Raw genomic sequence first — 20,994 nt, 5'->3', positions numbered from 1 at the left:
AGCCAGGGGATTTTTTTTTTTTTCGTATGAAAAAGGAAAAGTATCCAGGAAAAAAAAGAGAGAACAGATAAAATTAAACAATCTACCTTAAAATAAACTCTGCAGTATTATCTGTCTCTTGTCAAAAGTAATTGGGGAATAAAAGTGACAGACTGTCTGCTAAGACACATCCCATGTCCAAGTGACATACCTAAAACTAGTCAGAGATTTCCCTCTGTTGATATGTCTGCTTATCCTTAGTGCCCATACTTGTTAAACTGTTATATATTCTTGCATGGTGGAAGCAGCTGATTTATTTGTTGGAAGGAAAGCACGCTTCCCCCCCCACACACCTAATTTTACTCTTCTGATGCTACAGGTTTTTGTCTGTTCCTCACATAAAACAGAAAGATCCTCGACTAAAACCAGACTCCACATAATTATTTTTCCTTAAAATAAAGTCAATAAAACTGGCAAATGCAAACAAAACTGGAACCGATCTATCAAATAATTGTAAACGGATTTTCCTTCCCTGCACATTCTTAACATTAAAAACTTAATACTGGTCCGTATTAAAACCAGACAAATTACGCAGCACTTTGACTAAAGAGGGGATAAGACAACTCGTGTGGATAAGTTGCAGGAATGGATAAGCGAGATGTTGCCTCAGTTCAGACAGCAATTAGGGTTTGGGAGCTCGGTATCTGCTCTTTAGCCTTTATTGAACGTTGCAAGTAGGGTCTCCATATAACGTATCAAACCAAAACTGAAAATCCAGACTTGGCCAGCTTTGGGGGATGTCTGAAAACTGGCCTTCACCACAGCTTTGATGTGGTTGTGGATTAGGCACGTGCCCAGGGGAGAATGAAAGCTTCAGCAGGGTAGTGCAAGGACACGACCAGCATCCAGGAGGGAAGCTCCGCTTGGGGGTAATTTAGGAAGGGTTTTCTATATGGCTGCAGTATGTAACATAACCATAAACATTTAAAGAAATTTAAAAAATTATTTGCAGATAAATATTTGCAGTTTTCTCTTAGAAGGAACTTTAAATGAAAATTAAAACAAGCAAATAAAGCGAGCTACAGCTAATGGACAGATGAGATCACAACAAATGGCCTAGCTTTCGCCTGTACAAACAAAATGGTAGCACGCAAAATCAGCACAGTCCTTTCTCCATTTCTTTGCAACAAGCCAACTCATCACCTGATCCTGCATTCCTGTGCTATATCAGAGTATCACCAAGCAGGATTCATGTTCTGCTTATGTAAGGACACCCCTGTAAGGCCTTCATCATGCACTAGCAATGGAAGCAAAATTCTCACTTCAGTTGCCAGCCTAGATGATGCCACTCCATGCTGAATCCCAGAAAAAGGTTGTTTACTGAGTCACTACAAGAAAGAGTCCCAGGGCAGCCACCAGCTCCAAAAGGGTCAATTACCTCCCTGTCTCTGTTCAAAAGCCAACGTGACTGCTACGCAGGTTCCCATTTTGATGTTTGTTATCACGTATGTTCATTCCTGTAGACACTGATATGAAAATATAAGGATAATGGGAAGGGAGCAATGGCGAGAGGAACACTTCACACCCAAAGGTGCACCCTGGGTGCAGTTACACCAGAGTCTAAGTGAGTCTAAGCAAGTGCAGGCTGTGTCTTGGAAAACTGTCTACACCTAACCAGCTCAACAGATGGAGAGAAAGATCTTATAAATTTAACCTTATCGCAAACAGATTAAGCACGCATTTTTCTTTTGTTTCTTCTTCTATTTGTTGTTTAGAAGCATTTCTAAGTGAGTATCTCTTTTACATGCTGTGAATACCTACTCTTGTTTTCATTTACCTTAGCACAGCTTCAGTGAGTCAAGGTAACCAGACAACGGCAATGCATTTCTTACCCAATGCTGTGCCAAAGCCATAGCCAGGGGTACCAGGACACGCTGCCTGCCTGGACTGTTCTTCAGAGCACCCAAACACTTACAAAACATTGCTTCACAGAACTGCGTGATCCAGTTTTAAGGCTGGTATTGAATCAAATGGAAAAGTGTCTTCAGGTGACTGAGAAAACTCTCTGGCATTCATGTCGGTAGTGCAAAGCATGCCTGAACCCTAGGACCCCCCCATGATCATGGAGGGTATTGACTTTTAGTATGGTTTTGATTAAAATCCTATCTGCCTCCATAACTTTGATGAGATTCTTGTTTTCTGTGTCAAGGCCGAAAGCAACGGACTAAAACAAAGAGCTTGACAAGTACAGTCTCCAATACACAAACAACTGACTGTTTCCATAGAAAATTAGAGAACAGAGAAACTGAAGTAATTCTAAAAAAATGAATTCCTAATTTTGTAATAAAGGCCACATGGTCTGCAGAACGGAGAACAGAGCTGGAGATTAGTTCTAACCAAACATCACTGCTCGGTCTCTTCTGTGGCATTTTTCTTCATCTCAGGACACATCCCTACGTCGCCGTCAGTTGGAACTACAGTCCTCGCCTTCTTACTTAACAAAACATTTTGAGAATTAATTACTGAACACTCAATCAAACCAAAGAGTGAATGAATTTATTCCATTGTAGGAGTTCATGAAAAATACAAAGCAAAAGCAACACTGCTGCCTGAATTTTAGTGGTTGAATTTGAATCTCTTATCTTGTACTCACTGGAGCCAGTTTGGTCTGGGTTGTATACAAACTTACTTTGCACATCAAATGTGTGTAAAGCTCAACAAATCAGAAATTTAATAGAAATGTCACTCTAAAGTTAGATATTACAAGCCACCTTTTGTGAGATTTTATCATCACTATATCAGACTCTGGATTCTACCCCTAATTTGGTAATAAGCCAATATTCTGAACCCCATCTCAACACTACTACAAACCCAAATTAGACTTGGCCTCCACAGGCCATCATTATTAGAAAAAGTCACTGAACTATAATGCTGGCACTGTAAGTTCATGCAAGGAATAGTACTTTCAAAGGTTTTGCATGCGAGCTGAAAATCCATTTAGTTAAGAATATTTTATTGTGGAAAAGGATGTGGAAACACAAAATAAGTTAAAATGATAAAGAGACCTGAATAGAAAATCTGTGGTTATAAATGGAACAGTTGCTGTAAGCAGACAGTTCTGCACATCCACATCTGTTCCAGTTCAAAGCAGTTCATGTGAACCAGGGGAAGAAACTATTTTTTCCTTTAGCTTTACCGCTACAAACTTATCTGCATTCAAGCAAGGGCAGAAAGTAGGAAGAGGTAGAAACCACCATCAGTGCACTGGCTCAACCTAAATTTCCATGAAAGAGGACCGTCACTGGCATCTCTCTCTGCCTTTCTCTATTCCCCCCCACCCTCCATTAAAACACTTTTAGAAGAGAGCAGCAACATTTGCAAATACTTATGGCAATTGAAAACGTTTGGTTTTACAGAAATCAGGGCATTTGTAGCTTAACAAAAACTCCGTTTTTGCTGCTCTGCTCACAGATAGTTTCTGTTTCACAACTGTCCCTTCTAGGGCCGCTTTGACTATAACGTGGGAAAAGCAGACAGAATAGCCAAACAGGGGAATAAATATATAAAAATAACGAGACTGCTCCAGAACTCATTCAGGTTCCAAAGGAGCTCAAATTTCGTCTTGGTGGGTATCTTGGGCACTTTCCCTACCCTGGCTCAGTTCTGTCTCTGTTTTTTCTGTAATACCATATTTTCTTCCCCCTCCAGAATCCTAAAAATGAGAGAGTGAAAAAGAAAGTAGTTGCAAAAAAGATGTTGTGCAAAGAAACAAAAAGAACAATGGTATCAAACTTGGTAAAGGCTGAAAATAGCTCCATGCTTTGGTCTAATAGCAATATCCAAACTCAAGAGGCAAGACATACCCCTGTAATAATCTTGTTATGAGAAATCATTATTTTCCTACTTATATTATTAAATGGCAGCACATATTTACCCTTCACACAGTCCATGAGATTTAAAAGTTTTTAAGCATTCAAGTGGTCATGTAAAGGTTGAAATATGTTAATTGAGGTCCCTGATTTTATTTTCTACCCATAAAACATGAAAGCTTCCCGCAACCGAGTCTCCATGGCAAGTTCCTGCTCCTGACGGAGGCACGTGCTCAAGGCAGTCAATACAGAGAAATTGCAGGACTGAAGTCAACTGCAGGCTCATACTCCCAGGAACTGCTTTCACTGGATTTTACTTCAAAGATTTAGCGCTGTCTAGTGAGACACTGAACCCCTCAACTACCATCAGCCATGTGCTTCATTTCCAAAATTAAGATGAATAACAAAATCTCCCCTGAATTTCAGAACAGAGTTTACTGAAAGCCACCTGAAACACAACATGCTCTGCATCCTACTGCACCAGACCTTTAAGGAAGATCCTCCACGTCTTACTCAAATTGAACAGTTCTCAAAACCTCTTGAATAGCTGCATGAATAAAGGCTCAGGACAATATTGTGAATTACTGCCCATGTTTGGTGGAGAGAGACTTCTGCAGAGCAGCAATCACAGTGTGCAAGTCCCTTGGAAACACAACGGCACGCAAGCTATCGGGGCATACAGCAGAGTCTCTCACCCAGTTGCCCCCTTGTTTTTCCACCAAAAACAGTCATTAGGACTATTTGCACATATAAGTGTTTTATCGGACTAGGGCCAGAGTGCAGAGCAAATTGCAGAATACAGCCCCCATGAACTATTTTGAGAAAATATACTGAAATAAAAGAAAAGAGAGGGGAGGGAAGCTTTCATTAATTTGTATTATAAAGACAACAAAGGTCTTATGTTCTGGAAACAAGAGTCTGGCTCTTCTAACTGAAAGTTTGTTAGCAAGGTGATAAAAGGAGAAAGTTTAAAAGTGAAATTCATTCAGCTGTCATTTAGAAACAATTAGCTTTAAAAGGCTTAGATTTAATTTCTATGCCTCTGGTACAACAACAAAATGTTCAAAATCTAAACTAAAACACCTTTCTGCTCTTGCATTAGTAATTCATATGTGGTCTTTCCTACTATCTAACTATTCAGTTATATTGTCAGATGGACCTAAACTGGTAAGATTAATTAAAATACTTTGTTACAACATACAAAAGACAAGGTACTATAGGCATTTAAGAATGGTAATGATGATGCACAACTTCTCTTCCAGTTGATGACCCGTCATTATTAGCCTACTCAAGACACCAGGTTCCTTCTAGAATAAAAACTATAGGCTGCAATTTAAGAAATAAGTTACTTCATTTAGGCCAGATTTTACCATTTGATGAACATTCAGCAGTCCTCTTTAAAGTAAACTGAATAAACATGGCCTAATAGTCTTAAATACAATTCTTCACTAAGGCGCACTTGGAGCAATTTTACCTTGTTTAATCTGGGCCAGGTACATGCTGCTCTAGTTCTTCCCCTCTCCTGTACACAATGTACATTATTGCACTCTGCACAAGTATTATCTTCTCTCAACTGAGCCCATTTTGAAGTGAACTGAAATGACAATTCTTGTGTTCTGTTGCCTATCACCCTGTAAATTCAACAGGAGATTTTAAAGTAAATTTTTCTTGTCACATAATACAGGTTCTGCAACAGCAAACGAATATGCCAAAAAAGGGGTTGATGGATTCTCCCACATAACCTGAAGGCTCACTAAGGTTTATAAAGTCCTTCACTAGGTAAATAAATACTTTGCACTTTTAAAGCATGTCTGATAGGGTTAGGATGTAATTTCTGTGTTCAGCTTTTGCGTCTCAACCAGGCCCCCTATTACTGGGGTTAAAGGAGAACCTGTCGTGCATCCTCAAGTGCTGCTGCTCAGAAATGGGATCTGCTCCTATTTGGGGGGTTCAAATGTCCCCTTAAGTCTCTGGGCACATGGGAGCAAAATATATCTGTAAAGTGACTGAACCTGAAATACAAATTCATAACATGGAACTCCTTATCCGTGCTAGTTGAAGCATGTCCTCATAGTGTACCTTAAGCCATTCTCTCATGCATTTTAGCTAGCCTCAGCTATCTGCCAAATGGATTATTACAGCAAATTTAACGATGAAATAACACTTCAAATCTATGTCCCTGTCAACATCCACATTAAAACCTAGCAGACTGTTCACAGACAAATTCAAGGAGCCTATAAATACTATTAGTAGAGTTCTGACATCCATGCCCCAGAACCTGTGACCTCATACAACATATTCATTTTGCCCAGAGAGGTGGTCGAGTCTCCTTCCCTGGAGATATTCAAAACCCGCCTGGACGCGATCCTGGGAAATATGCTCTAGAGGACCCTGCTCGAGCAGGGAGGTTGGACTAGATGATCTCCAGAGGTCCCCTCAACCATTCTGTGATTCTGGACTAAATATTGGCCTTGTATACTTAGAGAAGGCTTCCATTTAACTCAAGGGGAATCGCAAGCACGGATTCAGGGGGAAGACTTGTTTTTTGAGGCTTTGATTCCTTTTCACTAACTCGACAGTCAAGAGCGAAGCCAAGAAGACTTTTGCAATATCCTACATGACGGTACTCGGAGAAACATTCACTTTCATCAAACAAACCAACAGCAATTCTAAGGAGAGCTGTGGATAAAGCTACACAAATATGGTTACTAATGAGAGGAGAAACAAGAGAAGGATTTCCCCTTCCCAAGAAAGTATACTAAGTAACAAGGCATTCAAATAAATGCTACCCATAAGAAGGAAAACAGATATATGGTACATATGAAATTGTGAAAAATGTTATGTCTTGGCAAGCTCAGGAAAGGCGCATGGATAGTAAAGGGGGGAAAACCTTATGCTATCTTCCACTAGATACAAGGTCAAATGATACATCTGCACCAACTTTTAGCAGAGCTGAATTGAACGTATTTAATCACATGCAGGGAAAATCAAGGATTACTCAATTCACATCCTCCATACAACCAGTCATTCTGATTAAAAAAAAAAAAAAGTGGAATATTTTGACATTCTCTCTGTATTATTCTGTTTGTTAGCAAGTTCTCTACTCCCACAGGACACAAAGCAAGGCCTGTTAGCCATACCTGTATACACAGAGCTTCAGACAAGCACAGCTTCAGATATTGTACAGTACGCCCTATAAGGTTTGCTTTCCTATTTAACAAACATTGTAAGATACAGATGTGCTGCTTAGCAACAAAGAGGTACTCCCAAGCTATGCTCTGGGAAATGAAACAACACTCGGCATGTTTTAGGTCAGATACTACATGTTTCTCATGAATAAACAAAATTACAGCATGTTATGTTCTTGTGGTATAGAACAGCCTTGTATTCTAGTTGGCAGTCACCACAGAAAGGACACCATTTCCCTAAAAACCCCAATAACAGTAATTTTTTCAGATCCGTTTGGTTCACGTTTATGATTTCTTTGGAAGACGCTACCAGCAGCACGGTGATTTGACTGCATTCCCTAGGAGACTATATTTGTTCAAATAGGCTACTCAAGATGATTAAATGAAAGTAATTGTTGTTTTGGATGTTGGCCTGATCTAGTGCTAGGGGAAAAATTAATTGGAATCTCACTGGAGTTTTATTATTTTAGTGATTAACTAACCATACAAATCCATTCAGATTTTCTTGAATGGCTTGCCCAGATACACTTTGCAACAGCTTGGAAGAAGAGGTGGGAAAGGACAGCAGAGGGCATTTTACCTATATTCTGCCTATTTAATGTGTGGGAATCTGGAACCAGAACCTAAGAGCCAATCCTGTCTACCCACAGAACAGACCGCAAGCTCCAGATTGTAACTTCTGCACCTGGCTAAAAACCTGGAAAAAGCCTGGCTCCACGTCCTTACTTTGTGACTCAGGCTCATTTCTGTTTATACTCTTGTGAGCTGAAGAATGATGATGACTAGGGGCTATATGGATAAATAAAGTATATTAAGTCACAGGAAATAAAAAAAGGGAAAACCATTAATTTATTTTTAGAAACCTGTTCTTGCCATTCATCAAAAAAAGGAACATTCAAAAATATGCATCAAGATACAAGCATCTGGATGAGGTTTGCTGACCACATACCAGCATTCAGACTACACACAGAGAATCGTTTTCCTTCTTTAGCCCAGTCTCAGGGTCCGTGCCAGGGAACACAGGATACAGACAATAATGTAGTAGTTTCCACCAGCAAGCCTCTGCAAGGAGCGCTCTCGCTGCACATGCTGCGGCTCCTTTGACCGGGTCTGTTTAGCCTTATCCTCGCAGCAGCTCCACAGGCGATACCTCCCTCGCACACGTCCCGAACCGCTACACGCACACCTTCCAGCAACAGCGTCCAGACGAAGTTAAACACAGGGGCCAAGGGCCCCAGGCCTACGTCAGCTCCTCCATATAAGCCGAACACGCCAACGCTAAATCAAAACAAATACAGGCTTTAAAACGGATCTGGATGCTCAACTTCCTGAAACATAGTAGTAAATGCAATACACCCACACAACCCTTCTTTTTCCTCCTATTGCCGGGTTGCCAAAATAGCACGCATAAATTAGTAGAAAACCTTTTTGAGACAATAGTGCTGCAACACACTGGGATGAATTTAGTGATATTTGCATAAAAGCTTCCATCTTTTTCAGTCTGCAGTAGACTTCTGGGCACTCATGCCATAAGCATAAAGTCATACCATATTTTGAATCTCTGCGGGTCAAAATGCGGGAAGAATCACAATGCACATTCATTGACGTATCTTGCAGTAAGTTGTCAGCCAAGACGCGCTAGTACAACTGATCAAACACAAACACAGAATAGGGTTTTCTTTGATTGTTAGCACTGCACTGGATGACTTTCTGCCATTTTCCTTACTTCAAAAATTACTAAAAAGAAAATTAAACCTTGAGGGATGCTTAGCCCTGCAACTTCCACCTTGGCTCTTCTTCTTAAGACCAATTATAAAATTGCCACTGCAGCACGTTGGAAAGAAGAGTTTTAAAACAAATGCAGAAGACTTGATGTTTGCTATTTTTACCTTGACAATGCCGCCGAAGTTGGTATCTGCTCACTTTCCCTATTTACTTTTCAAAAAAAAGGACCCTCATTTTGCACTGAAAACATAATTAAATTGCCATCCCTTCCCCTTTTTTAATAACTGAGTGCTGTAAAACATGCTTGATTTTTTCTCCCTGGACAGAATTTCACTTAGCGAACCTTACTTATCAACATACAGATTCCTATTGCCTATTCCAAGTTTGTTCTGCAAGCAGGACATCAACTGACGTCAATGAAGATGTAAAAGAGGCAACAAATATTTGCAATGTGTTTAGAAAACAAAGTTTTTCCTCTTTCTAGTGTATAGTCATCAAGTTTTACTGCACTCAGCACACAGACAGAAGAAGAAAGATAGCAGGACTGGGAGGCAGGAATACATAACCTGCAATCACTGATATCACGATATGAGTTAAATGGTTTCTAAGATGTAAAAACAGTCATTAAGGCTTGTAGACCACTTCACCTTTTCATAACAGATTTCGTATTTTAAAACTCCTTGGAGCAGTTACAGTTGTGTGCAAAAAGTCACAGGCGTTCATATTAGGTTTTTTTTTTTTTCCACGTTCTATTTTAGGGGGTTGCAGTCTGAAAGCACAGATCCAAGTCAAATAAATAATCTTTACTTGGTCTTATAGTTTCAGTGATTATTAATATACCTTATCAATATTCCACTCATAGGAATTAGAACGTACAACCAGAGTCTAGGATAGATACAGAGCCACCAAGAATAAATAAGGCAAGCAGATAAGGTAGGCAGACAAAGATGCTATGGAGGAATGAGAAGGGATCTAATATCATCACTGTCTTTTTATCAATACAAGTTTGGAAATAGTTTCCATAATGGCAGGAAGGACAGATTGCCAGTGGTAGGTTGAGAGATGTGAACATGTGGGAGTTTGAAAAAAGTAAAAATACCGGCACACAAGCTAGCAGCACCAGCAAAGCAAGGGCAGGGCTGCTCTGGGGATGAGAGACTAGAAAAAACACAGCAAGTTGAAAGAGCACAACATACAGTGCAGCGTAAGGAAAGAGAACAAGTGAGAAGCCAGAATATACGCCGGGGCACAGATTAGCTTTCCAAAGATAAAGGCGAACGGAGATAGGAAGGTTAGGGTGCGAGGAGTGGGGTTGGCCCTCCCCCCAGGATGCAGTACTACTTGCAGAAAAATAGAGATGAGGGATACAAACCGAAGGCTAAAACAAATAAATAAAAACATATTTCCCTTGACTGCATGTTGGCTAGCATACGAAGTAATGGTAGTGACTAATGCAGCTCAGCATGCGGAGCTTTACTTCCTGCACGTTCAGAGCCTTGCAAGCGAGTCAGCCACTGTGGTTATTTCTAAAAAGCTTCTATTTACCATAAATTACCTTGCAGTGACAATTGAGGCACCACTATTTTTTCTCTCTTCAAAGTACAGGAAGAAAACTGTACATTGTTACTCACATTACTGCATTATATCACTTAGATCTACCAGCTGGCACAAGCCGACTTAGCACTACTGAACATAACAGTACGGTAGCGTCCCAACAAGACATGTAGGCTGATAATTCCTGAAAAATTGTCACCTGTAAAACTCCTCTTGGAGTTCTGCTCTACCTATGGCAGAACTGCAGGTCTGACTAATCTGAAGTTTTGTGGCAAACATGGGTGAGGCCAGAAAGGTGAGTATTCTCTTACCAGCACGCTTTTTCCCTAGCTAAACTGCTTTTGTAATCTCTGAAGGTAGGCAGAACTATTTCACAATACTATTGATAACTCGGCCCATATAATAAAATATAAGATGTATGCAGAAGTACTTTTTCAGAATCCCTGAGAACAATTACAAGAAGTAAGAAAAGAAGTGGTGGCTTTTGCTCATGGAGCTTATCAGTCTAATGGTTTACCTATAAAGTGACCGAAGAACTCCATGTGAAATGAAAGTCTGACAGTTTAAGTACTTCAAACTCCCCATAATCTTGCTGAAGGACAACGCCAAGTACTTCGGAGAGGCTCTCCTCTGAACCTGCTCTGGGCTTTGGGCTTGCAGAGACACCAACCCTGTGCGGATTGCCCTGCAGAGGATGAAGTGAGCACAGAGCGTTCAGCCTTGCGACGGTGCTGTGCAAAGATTTACAAGAAACTCGATAAAACAGAGCAACTTACTGAGCTTAGCTTGATGCTAAGGCAAACTGGAAGTCCTTCCTGAGGAATCACTACTTTGCCTGTACAATACGATACAGGCATATAGCTAGCGCTGTGCTCTCAACACGGAAAGCGAAATCCCTTTGGCAGCGAGAACTGCCTCTCTCCCCCTTGCCAACTGGACTATGCTCTGGTCATGGGTGGCTTGCTGAGGGCCCTGCTGCATAAGATGCTAAGCATGCCTCAATGAGTGCTAAGCATCCCCACCAAAATGAAAAGGAGATGAGCATATTTAGCATTCCTCAGTCTTTCACATACTGAAGTCCAGAAATTTGTCATGTTCTGTCCTTTCTTCCCGCTTCCCAAAGTGATTCTCATTTAAAGCAAGCCTCATTTTCCAAACACAGCATGTCCCCAAGCGTTTCCTTTTCTCAAAATTGCCAGAATCCAAAGGGTGCAATTACAGTCAAAAGGGACTTTCTTCCCCTCTTGATGCCAATACTGCTACTTCCCAGGGATACTCTCCTGCCTTCTGTTCTGGCACACTACTTTTCTTTCATATTTCATTGTCATAACTGTACAGCCACATCATGTAGCTATAGAGCTACATACATCTTTCCCAGCACGTTTACCACATCTGACTCTGCCACACCACATTTCCCTCAACCTATATGCTCTCTAAGAGCTCTCCATGTCTTGGAGACTGCCAGGCTTGCCGTCAGTCTCGTACAGGACAAGACGCACTTCCTGAAGCTAGCTACTCAGTGGACCAAGGCACAAGCCTGCAGTCTAGCGCAAAGTCAGAGCCGTGCTTCGGCTGCACGTGCACCCATCTGCAGAAATTAATAAATCATTACTACAAATTAAAATATTAAGTTAATGATGTGCATGACTGCAAGCTACAGAATACTGCTGGAAAAGAAGTCCTAATTAAATCAATATGGTTATTAGTCCTTTGTCATCTCTGATTAATTATTAGCTTAATATGCTTCATCATTTTCCTTGTTAATGGAAATAGCTACAGTGCTACCATGGGAAGCAGTGCAATACATCTGAGAAACCTATGGAGCTGTGCTGGAAGTCAGAGCTCAGGGCTGAACAATCTCTTCCAGAGAAAGAAGGGAAAACAGATTTCATTTTCTAGGATAAGATTCTGACTACATTTAAGACGGTGGCAAAACTCTCAACTTCAATAGGGTCAGGGGTTCTCCCCTGGGCAATTCTTGATTGCTGAAATGCAAGGGGTGAAGATTTGACTCCTAATCCTGTGCTTAATCCTGAGCACTTGTCCCAGCACCTCTAAACCTCTCTCTGAAGTGCCATGATATCACGGCGGTCCTTTCAGAAGCAAAATGCCAGTACCTTTCCCTGGAGCCCACCCAAGTCTGCCCCTTTTCCGCTTCTTCATTGCACACACTCGTTACTCCAGGACATGAAGAAGGAATCAGCATAGGGATGATCTGGCAGCCATCAGCAGTGAAGTACGGGTCTTTAGGGCACGGATGCAGCTGTGGACATCTGTCCTCTCATGCCACCAATAGAGGCCAAAAAAAATTAATGAAAGTTGTTTTGATCAGCTCCTCACTAGACAGATGCAAAATAGTATTTTGGACTTAGTATCTACCCAGGTCGCAGGCACAGATTCCCCTCCACTTTCCTGTTTTCTCTTGCCCTCTAGCTGGCCCTAACTTTTCCCTAACTCCTTGTTCCAAGCAAGTTTCTTCCCTAGTTGTCTGCAGAAATTTTATTCGAGTAAGGATCAAGTAAAAACATAAAAAATGGGTTTCCACACGCCTCTCCAGCAATAAAAGCAAAAGTTGCCAAAGAATGAGATAAAACTATTATATTGTACTGCAATACATGGATCTGTTATATAACTAGGTAGGAGCTTCTTGGTATGACCAGCTTTTACAAACAAGCTTTTTGTATAGGCAAGCAATAGAAATGCAAAGATGTGCTTCTGAGAACAAAGCTGCTCCTTGCATTTATTAATGAAGCTGGTACACAGTGTTCATGCTGCTAATGGGCGATTGAGTAAATTAAATGGAGAATGTCATTGTAAAATATAATGTAAACTTTCTCAAAGATAAAGAGCCACTAAAACAATTTCTCAGGTCGCTCTCAAACTATCACTGTGATTACCTCATGATAAATAGCCACCTGCCCCATGAGTAACGGTAGAGCTTTCTAGTGCCATTTTATCATTTAGTCCTCTTATTGATGGAGTTAATGTACTATGATAACACTTCATCTTCCCATGCTTTATTCACTTTCCATTTCAGAGTATACCCCTCTGTTGAGTTTCGAAAAGTTCCTTTTTTTTTAATAAATAAGTATACACGTAATGACATGCAGAAACCTTGTCCCTCCATTATTTAGATATAAAGTCCAGCTGTTTTCTGTCAGACATTAAAGACATAGTTCTGTTTTCATTCTGAGCGCTCTGGCTAGTCTATGGTTCTACGAATATACAGTATTTCTTTTAGCAATGGGCTGAACTCCAGTGAAATATTTGGCCATTTAATAACCAGGCTCTAGGATAATGGTTTTCGTGGGAATCCAAAAAGAGGGAGTAAAGAAAAGGGCTCCCCGTGCTATTCTTAGCTGCAAAGAGTTAGATTTGGAATTTTGATTGTAAAGCATGGAATTTATAAATGGTGCCATGCTAAATTTACTTCATTTGTATACAATTCAGCTGGATAATCAAGTGTGTTACAGTATGTTCCTGGTTAGCATCTAAGTTCCTAGTTTTACTGCCTTTAAACTAGTAGAAAAAATGTGTTCAGTAAACAGGGCTTGTAAAATTTGTTTTCCAATGTGTGTGCGTGAAGATTTTATATACAGCGTGTGTGTGTACCTGAATTTATATACAAGTGCATGTGCAGAAAGGCTTTGTATAAATGTATATGTGGGTGCACATGCATGCACACACACACACTGATCGGTGATTTATTTCTAGAGGGAAGCCAAGGAAATTCCCACCCCCTACCAGTTAAATGATCTGCTCTTTGGCTCTAAACATTCTGTAACTTCTCAGCCAAGGAATGTATTTTCCCTTTCCAATATATATAATTTATCTTGCTGCCCACATTAGTTAATGATATGGAGATACATGATTTAGTCAGTTCTGTAAAAACATTACTGACAATCTGATACAGACCTATTTCATTTTCTAAGTCCTTTTCTTGCTCGGTTTTCCACGGAGCAGCATGAATTAACAGCAATCCTCAAACTGAGCGTTATCTCATATACTTTGTATTGTAGCAATTTCTCGCAATTAGTCTGGCTCCCCGAGTTAGACGAGCTTTTGATTGCTGTATTTATTTAAGGCAAAGACGACTCAACACTACTTTAGCAGGGGGGGAAGTAAGACAGCTATTTTATTTCACCGGTACTCGGGGCAGATTACTCCCGGATTTTTAAAAGTAGCAGATACAACGCTCATAACACGTTCCTTATCGCGGCACTCGGGAGGACGGAGCGAGCGCCCCGGCGCCCGCGGAGCCGCTCGCAGCCGGGGAAGGGCCCGCCGCCCCGCGCCCGCCCCGCCGCGGAACACTTACGCGGTCCCCAGGGCGCTGCGGGCGGCAGCCTGCGCAGGTGGATCTCATCCTTATCCATCTCCTATCCGCGCCCGCCAGCCCAGCTCCAACTTGGTACCAAACCTGAACTTGCGAGGATCCCTCCTCCTCCTTGTCTTTTTTTTTTTCTCCTTCTGTTTTTTCGGTGCGCGCTCTCATTCAGGGGGCAGCCAGCCCACGGGCGCGCCCCGCGCGGGGTCCCGGGCGGCCGGCGGCTCCGCGCAACGCACCGCACCGCTCCGCGCAGCGCAGCGCCCCGCCGCGACGCGCCGCCCCGCCGCCCCCCGGCCAGCGGCGGGGCGGGCACGGCCCGACTTTAAATAACGGCGCCGGGGCCGGGCCGGCCCGCCGGGAGCGCGGCCGCGGGGAGCCGGCCCTCCGCGTGACGCGGCCCGCGCGGCCCCGCGCACACCACGCCCCGCGCTGCCCTGCGCGCCCGCCCGCGACGCGGCGGTGGCGGCGGCGCTGACCTTGCCGGGGCCCGGCCGGAGCGACGGCGGCAGCTGCGCGGCGGCGAGCGCGCCCGCCGAAGGTCAGCGCGCCCTGCGCGCCCGCGGCCCGGCGTGCGCGCCCGCGGCCCCGGGGGGCCGCGCCGGGGGCTGCCCCGCCGCGCTGGCGGAGGGCGAGTCCCGCCGGCGGCTCCGGGCGGTGGAACCGGCCTAAGCCTCCCGCTGGTCCCTTCCCTTATTTTTGTGCACGTTAAATCCTCCTGCAACGCTCTGTGGTTTCAGGGGGTTTTTTTGTGTGTGTTTTTTCTTATATATATGTATGTGTACGTATGTATATATATGCGTGTGTGTGTGTGTCTATATTTTTTATATATATATATTTAAAAGCACCTTCTTGGTCTTGTACCAAGGAGATGCCGTAACTTGGGGCTGACCGTGATAACGTCCCCCTCGCCCAGAGGGCTGACGAGATAGCGGTAGGGCATTCCTCTCCAGCGCGGGGCCCTTCCCACCTGGCGTGCCGCGAGGGCGCGTGCCCCTGCCCGCCCCGAACGGCGGCGGCAAGGGCCTTGTTTCTCAGGCCGGGTTTCGGGGGAGCTGCACCTGCTGGGGGTGGCCAGCCCCGCCGTGGTGCTTTGGAGGTGCTGCCTTCACCTCTCCCCCACCCGGAGGCTCGAGAAGGGATGCTCCGAACATCCCCATGCAGAGCAGCAAGCGTGGGCCCTCACAAAACCCCACCGCATTTTTGGGGGGGGGTGTGTGGAATCACTGCTGCTCACTTGGCCAGCAGCTGCCTGCAGGATTGGCACAGAAAGGGGAAAACACAATTCTGGGCTTATTCATCTCAAGGGGTTTAAACACCTATTTCCTCTGCCCCAGACGCATTCCCTAGTCCTCTGCAGCCCCCCCTCACCTGATGCTGGGCCATGGTGCAGAAACTCGCTTTAGAGAAACCGAGGCAGGAAAAACCATACCCTTCTCTGACTGCTTTTTCTGTTTTTGGTCTGAGGCAAAAACTTAAGCCTCATAAATGTATCTGAAGATGGCGATTTGGATAGAATATAGGACTTCAGGGCTCTGCCGGAGGGAAACGCACCCACCAGAAGCAGAAGCAAAGGTTTCCTAAGCTCTGCCAGGTTGCACGCAGGCACAGCGCAATCGCCGCCCCGGGCGAGCTGCCTGCCCGCAGGCCTCGCCTCCCTCGCTGCCCTGCACGCTCCCCGCTGCAGAAGGGACGTCACCGAGGGGGCAGCCGGCCCCTTTATTCTCCCACAGACCGGGAAGAAGCTGTGCCAAACCATAACCAAGTTTCACCAAACCAAAACAGGGACCGAGCCCTGCCCACGGGGCGAAGAGAACAGGGTGCCCCCTGGCCCCGGGGGACCCGGCGACGCTGCCAGGGGACGAGCGCTGAGGTACGCCGCTTTCGGCCGCGCTCCTGGGGCGAGCAGGCACGGCCTGCTCCCGGGTAGACGGCAGTCCTAATTCCGCTCTCAAATCTGCCTCGTTAGCACAAATGTAACAGGTTACGCTTTTGATGCTTTTGTGGGACTATATTTTAAAAATAGTAACAGAATCTTGCTGGGGCAAGTTGGAAATTGGACATGATGGATAGAAAACACATTCAGATATAAACAAGGGAATTTATGCTTATGGACTTTTTCTTCATGGAATATAATCCCTAGAGGCTTTGAAACTGAGTCAGGATGCTTTTAGGCTAGATTTAATATCTTTTTACTCCTTTTTAACTTTTGTGCTTTTTTGAGAAAGTATGGATTTAGGCTATTTTTAAAATGCACATTATTTAGTTTATTATTAGCAGAAGAGCAGGCTAGTAGCTTGTGTGCCAGAGCTGCCATGTACCAAAGCCTCACTTACCAGCCTTGCTTAACTCTAGATCAAAAGCACTTCAGAGCATTCTCTTTTTCTTTTGCCTAAAATTAATTTATTTTGGATGGAGATTTGCAGCAGAACCAAATATGGGCACAGGACCAACATACATGTTTGTTTTACAAATGTGAAACCCAAAGAAGCCTGGAAATGATGCCAGACTCCAACATCCTATCTCACAATGAGGAACACCCACATGAACACGCCACGACTACTTACGTACCACCAGAACCCAGTCCGCAGGCCCCAAATCTCCCGTGCTTTCAGGGTCTTTCTAGTTTGACCACGCAAGGAAACCTTGCATGCCAGGCTCCAGCCTCCCGTTTCAAGCAGAGCCCCCCTAACAAAGCAGTCGATGTTGAGACGAAACAAGCGTGAAAGCATCCAGTTAACAAAATTGAGGGCTACTTGCTGTCACATTCATCAACATATGGTCAGACACTACTCAGAACTGCACTTGCTGGCTTTTGCCTCACCTGTGAAGAACCTGGGAGGACAGAGATGAGCAACCTTACCCAGGCGCATGTGCGCCCGCAGGCAGCCACGGCAGGCTCCTGCCGTGTCCCTTTATCAAAAGTAATTCCCTACTGAAAGTCCAGCCAAAGGCTGGCCAGCTGATGAATGACACCATTTTGTAAGGGCATTTCGGCAGTTTTAGTCTGACCAGCAGGATTTCAAAAAAATCAAGTTTATGTTCCAGCCACATGCTGAGAAAAACCCCAAGCAACCAAAGAGAAGAAAGCTGTGATGTAACAGCACTGCCTCATTCCAGGTGTTTGAGTGTTAAGGAGCAATCACGTATTTTTAAAGTGTCCTGAAAATTCAAATACATTAAAAACTTAGTATTATTTTAGAAGGTCCTGGTCTGGCACGGCCCATCTCTAGGTGGTGATGGAAGTCTTGATGTGTGTTGTGGAAGTGGTACTGCAGCCAGCGGTACTAGCAGACAGGGCAGATTTCCATCCACTCCTCTAGCCGAGATGTAGCAGATCCCCTGACCGCTTTGGGTAAGCCCACTGTTGGAAATGGCTCCGTAGGTAACGGGGAAAAGCGTGACTGAAGCAGAGCCTGCCCTGCCTCCATCACTGTACTGCTTCCACACACTTTTGCCTTTGCCCATGAAGACTTACTGGGCTGCTCCTGGGCAGGTCACGGACTTCAGAGTTCGATGAGCGTCAGAGCCGCGGGACCACTTCTGCGCCTGAAGTGACGGCGCTGAGCAGCAGGGCCGTTCAGCCTGTGACCGCGCACGCAAGCAAAGGAAGCACAATTTGTCTTTTCAAGAGCCCTGCGGGCTAAAATAGGCTGCTGCGCTGATAGGAAACAGAGACGCCAACTACAGAGTTCTTCCTTAGCGTGCGATAAACCCAGGGTGCCAGCTCAACACATACTTGCCCAGAAGGACTGTTAAGGGACGGGGAACCTACCCGTCTACGCAATAAAACAAAAACGCTTTCTTAACAATTAGGAAGGAGACAGTGCTGCTTGGCATCTGCACCTATAGTAAGTGCACTGCCTGGAAATATTTACAGTTTTCTCCTGCAAAATGTACTGTGTACCTCCGTAACAATAATAACGCGGCGCTCTCATCCCCGGAGATGGGGCGCAGGCACGCTCGCGCTGCGGGAAACGCCGGGGCGCAGCGCCGTCCCGACCAGCCGACCACCCCGCCTGCGCCCGCCTCAGCGCTGCTTTTATGACCGTTTTCATGGTTTGGAGGTGAGCATGGCGCGGGCAGTGAAACGCTCCCGCTCCCCTCTCGGCGGGCCGGCGGCCAGGGGCGCCCGGAGATAAGAGCCCACATCCCTGGCAGCCGCACGCTGCTTGGACGTAGTCACATGAGGGTGAAGCAAAGCCTGGCCGTGGCCGCAGCAGGCTGGGGTCCCCTGCCTCCGCTCCCTTGGCACTGGAAGCAAGACGCTCCCTGGCTGCCAGTGACACACACACACACAAACAAGCGAGTAGATGTGTTATATATGTGGTGGAGGGTCAGATACAGATGCATAAAATCATACCCAAAGTGGAAGAGAGAAAACAACTGTAAATTTTAATTGCCTTGCAAGCAATTAGTCACAACATAAAGACTAAGGCATACCTGCAGAAATTAGCAGGTGGCAATATTAAGAAAAGCAGGAAGTCGTATTTTTTCCATGTAGTATACTGAATATATTATATTATTATGTAATTATCATATATTATCAAATATAATAAAATTGTGGATACACAGCATCATCACATTTTTGTGCAATACTACTGGAGTCAGAAGCACAGTTGTTTTTTTTTTTTTTAGAGAGAGACATGAAACATGAAAAATAGGTCCAGCAGTGTCTATTGTACAAAGTAGTCTGGATATAATTTTCAGCTCAGTAAGCTCTTAAGCCTCTGGTTGTTAGAAAGGCATTTGTGGGGAAGGATGTTCTGTTTCTTATCTCCTTTTCTTGCTACTTACCACTGACAGACACTGGGTCCTGGGCTAGACGGACCTCAGACCTGACAGAGTATCGCAAGTCTTTTGGCTGTATAATACTTTGCATTTATAAAGTGCTGATGTACCCACAGCACAAAATATTTTATTTGCTCTGAGATCTCATTTAAGTCGAGCATAGTTCTGTGCTGAAATTAGTAACTGAATACTGCTAAAAACTTAATTTTATTATTTCATCAATACCCTGACCTTTCAACTGCTTCTGTGCATGCTTATATTTAATATTACTTCTGCGAACACTCCCTGCTAATTCTTTTATGCTTCAACATTTTCCAAAGTTGAGTGAGAAAAATATTGATGTTTGCAAGTAGCAATGTCCAGTATGCCAAACACATGCTCAAAGCTGAATGCAGTTTAAGGATGGAATCAAACAATGTCCATACTGAAAAAAATCCGCTACTTTGCAGGTGTTTGCCTGTGCCAACAACAGAAGCAGGCTGGAGATGCCTGCACGGTCCCTAAATTAAAAGAACAAAATAGGATGCCTAATTTTCACAAGTTCAGACAGGTAAGAGTAATGAAAGATAAAGTTCTTCTGCCTGAGAGCAGAAAGAATAAGAAGACAAAACACCCTGCTTCCACGTATGTGTGAACTACTCTCTCTCTCAGTTTCCCCATTAAATGCTTTTTCTAGTTACTATTAGCCGCTGTGAATATGTACAGGGTTTTCCTATTAATGCTGGAGAAGAGTTTCCACATGTTGTCTTACAGAAGTTAGGGGAACCTCCCACTTCTTCCTTTCTACAGTTTACCATTGAAAATAACACCGCCCAAGAGCCCAGCCAGGACTTTGAAATTAAATTAGAAGATACTGTAAGCTTTGACAGGAATGGTGAGAGAGAAGGTTTGGCTCAGACCCGTCTGAGTCACGGTTAGTCTCCTGTGCTTCCCTTGCTCTTTATGCAAGGAAATTATGACAGCCGTGGTGCTCGCCCAGCTGCGCTCGCTGAGCCATGGAGAAGTGACACAGAGCCCTCTCCATCTGCTCTAGCCTCCATCGTTGGGTCCAGTCTAACTCCATCCTAACTTCTAAATCTCAGTCCCTCCTTACTTTAGTGCATGTCCATCAGTCCATGGCTGTTTCCAGTAGATGTGAAAATATATGCTCCCTTCTCTTTGATCTATGTGGCTAAAATTTAGCAGCAGCTGTTGATTACTGTCTTCTTGAACCAAAGTTTCAGGTAACTGAGGTTAGAAAAATAATAAGAAGTTAGATACACCTTGTTATTCCTTTGTGGTATACAGTCTAAAGCCCAAATTAGTCCAGAGCATGTCTGCGTGCAAGCTGCAACTGCATGCTGTGGCCTGCCTCTATAGCTTAGGTCTTAAGCAACAAAGTTAAAAAAAAAAAAAAATTACTTGGCAGATGTGACTTTTATAGCTTCACTATCATTTGGATCTCACAGGGAAGAAAGGGGGGAAGTATTTATTTGTGACTTGGCACGCCATTCTTTACAATTATATGAGCCAGTGTCTCCCTAGACACGCATTTAGTATAGGTGTTCCACTATGACTTCAC

The 20,994-nt window shown here is 44.0% G+C and overlaps 1 protein-coding gene across 4 annotated transcripts in view; it reads right to left on the bottom strand.

Moving 5' to 3' along the window:
- The window catches only part of ANO1 (anoctamin 1), a 90,218-nt gene extending 75,351 nt beyond the window's left edge, over positions 1-14,867 (bottom strand). For 2 of the 4 annotated variants that reach the window (XM_068945411.1, XM_068945413.1), the window contains exon 1: positions 14,634-14,867. In XM_068945411.1, coding sequence (XP_068801512.1) covers positions 14,634-14,691 — 58 coding nt within the window. In that variant the 5' untranslated portion in view covers positions 14,692-14,867. Of the gene's footprint in view, positions 1-10,832; positions 10,996-14,633 lie in introns of those variants that run through there. The other 2 variants (XM_068945415.1, XM_068945412.1) reach the window with 2 other exon arrangements.
- Between the last annotated feature and the right edge of the window lie 6,127 nt (positions 14,868-20,994).

This window comes from Struthio camelus, chromosome 5 (assembly GCF_040807025.1).
Source record: "Struthio camelus isolate bStrCam1 chromosome 5, bStrCam1.hap1, whole genome shotgun sequence".
In the NCBI taxonomy this organism is placed as follows: domain Eukaryota; kingdom Metazoa; phylum Chordata; class Aves; order Struthioniformes; family Struthionidae; genus Struthio; species Struthio camelus.
This window is presented reverse-complemented; position numbering and strand designations above follow the sequence as displayed.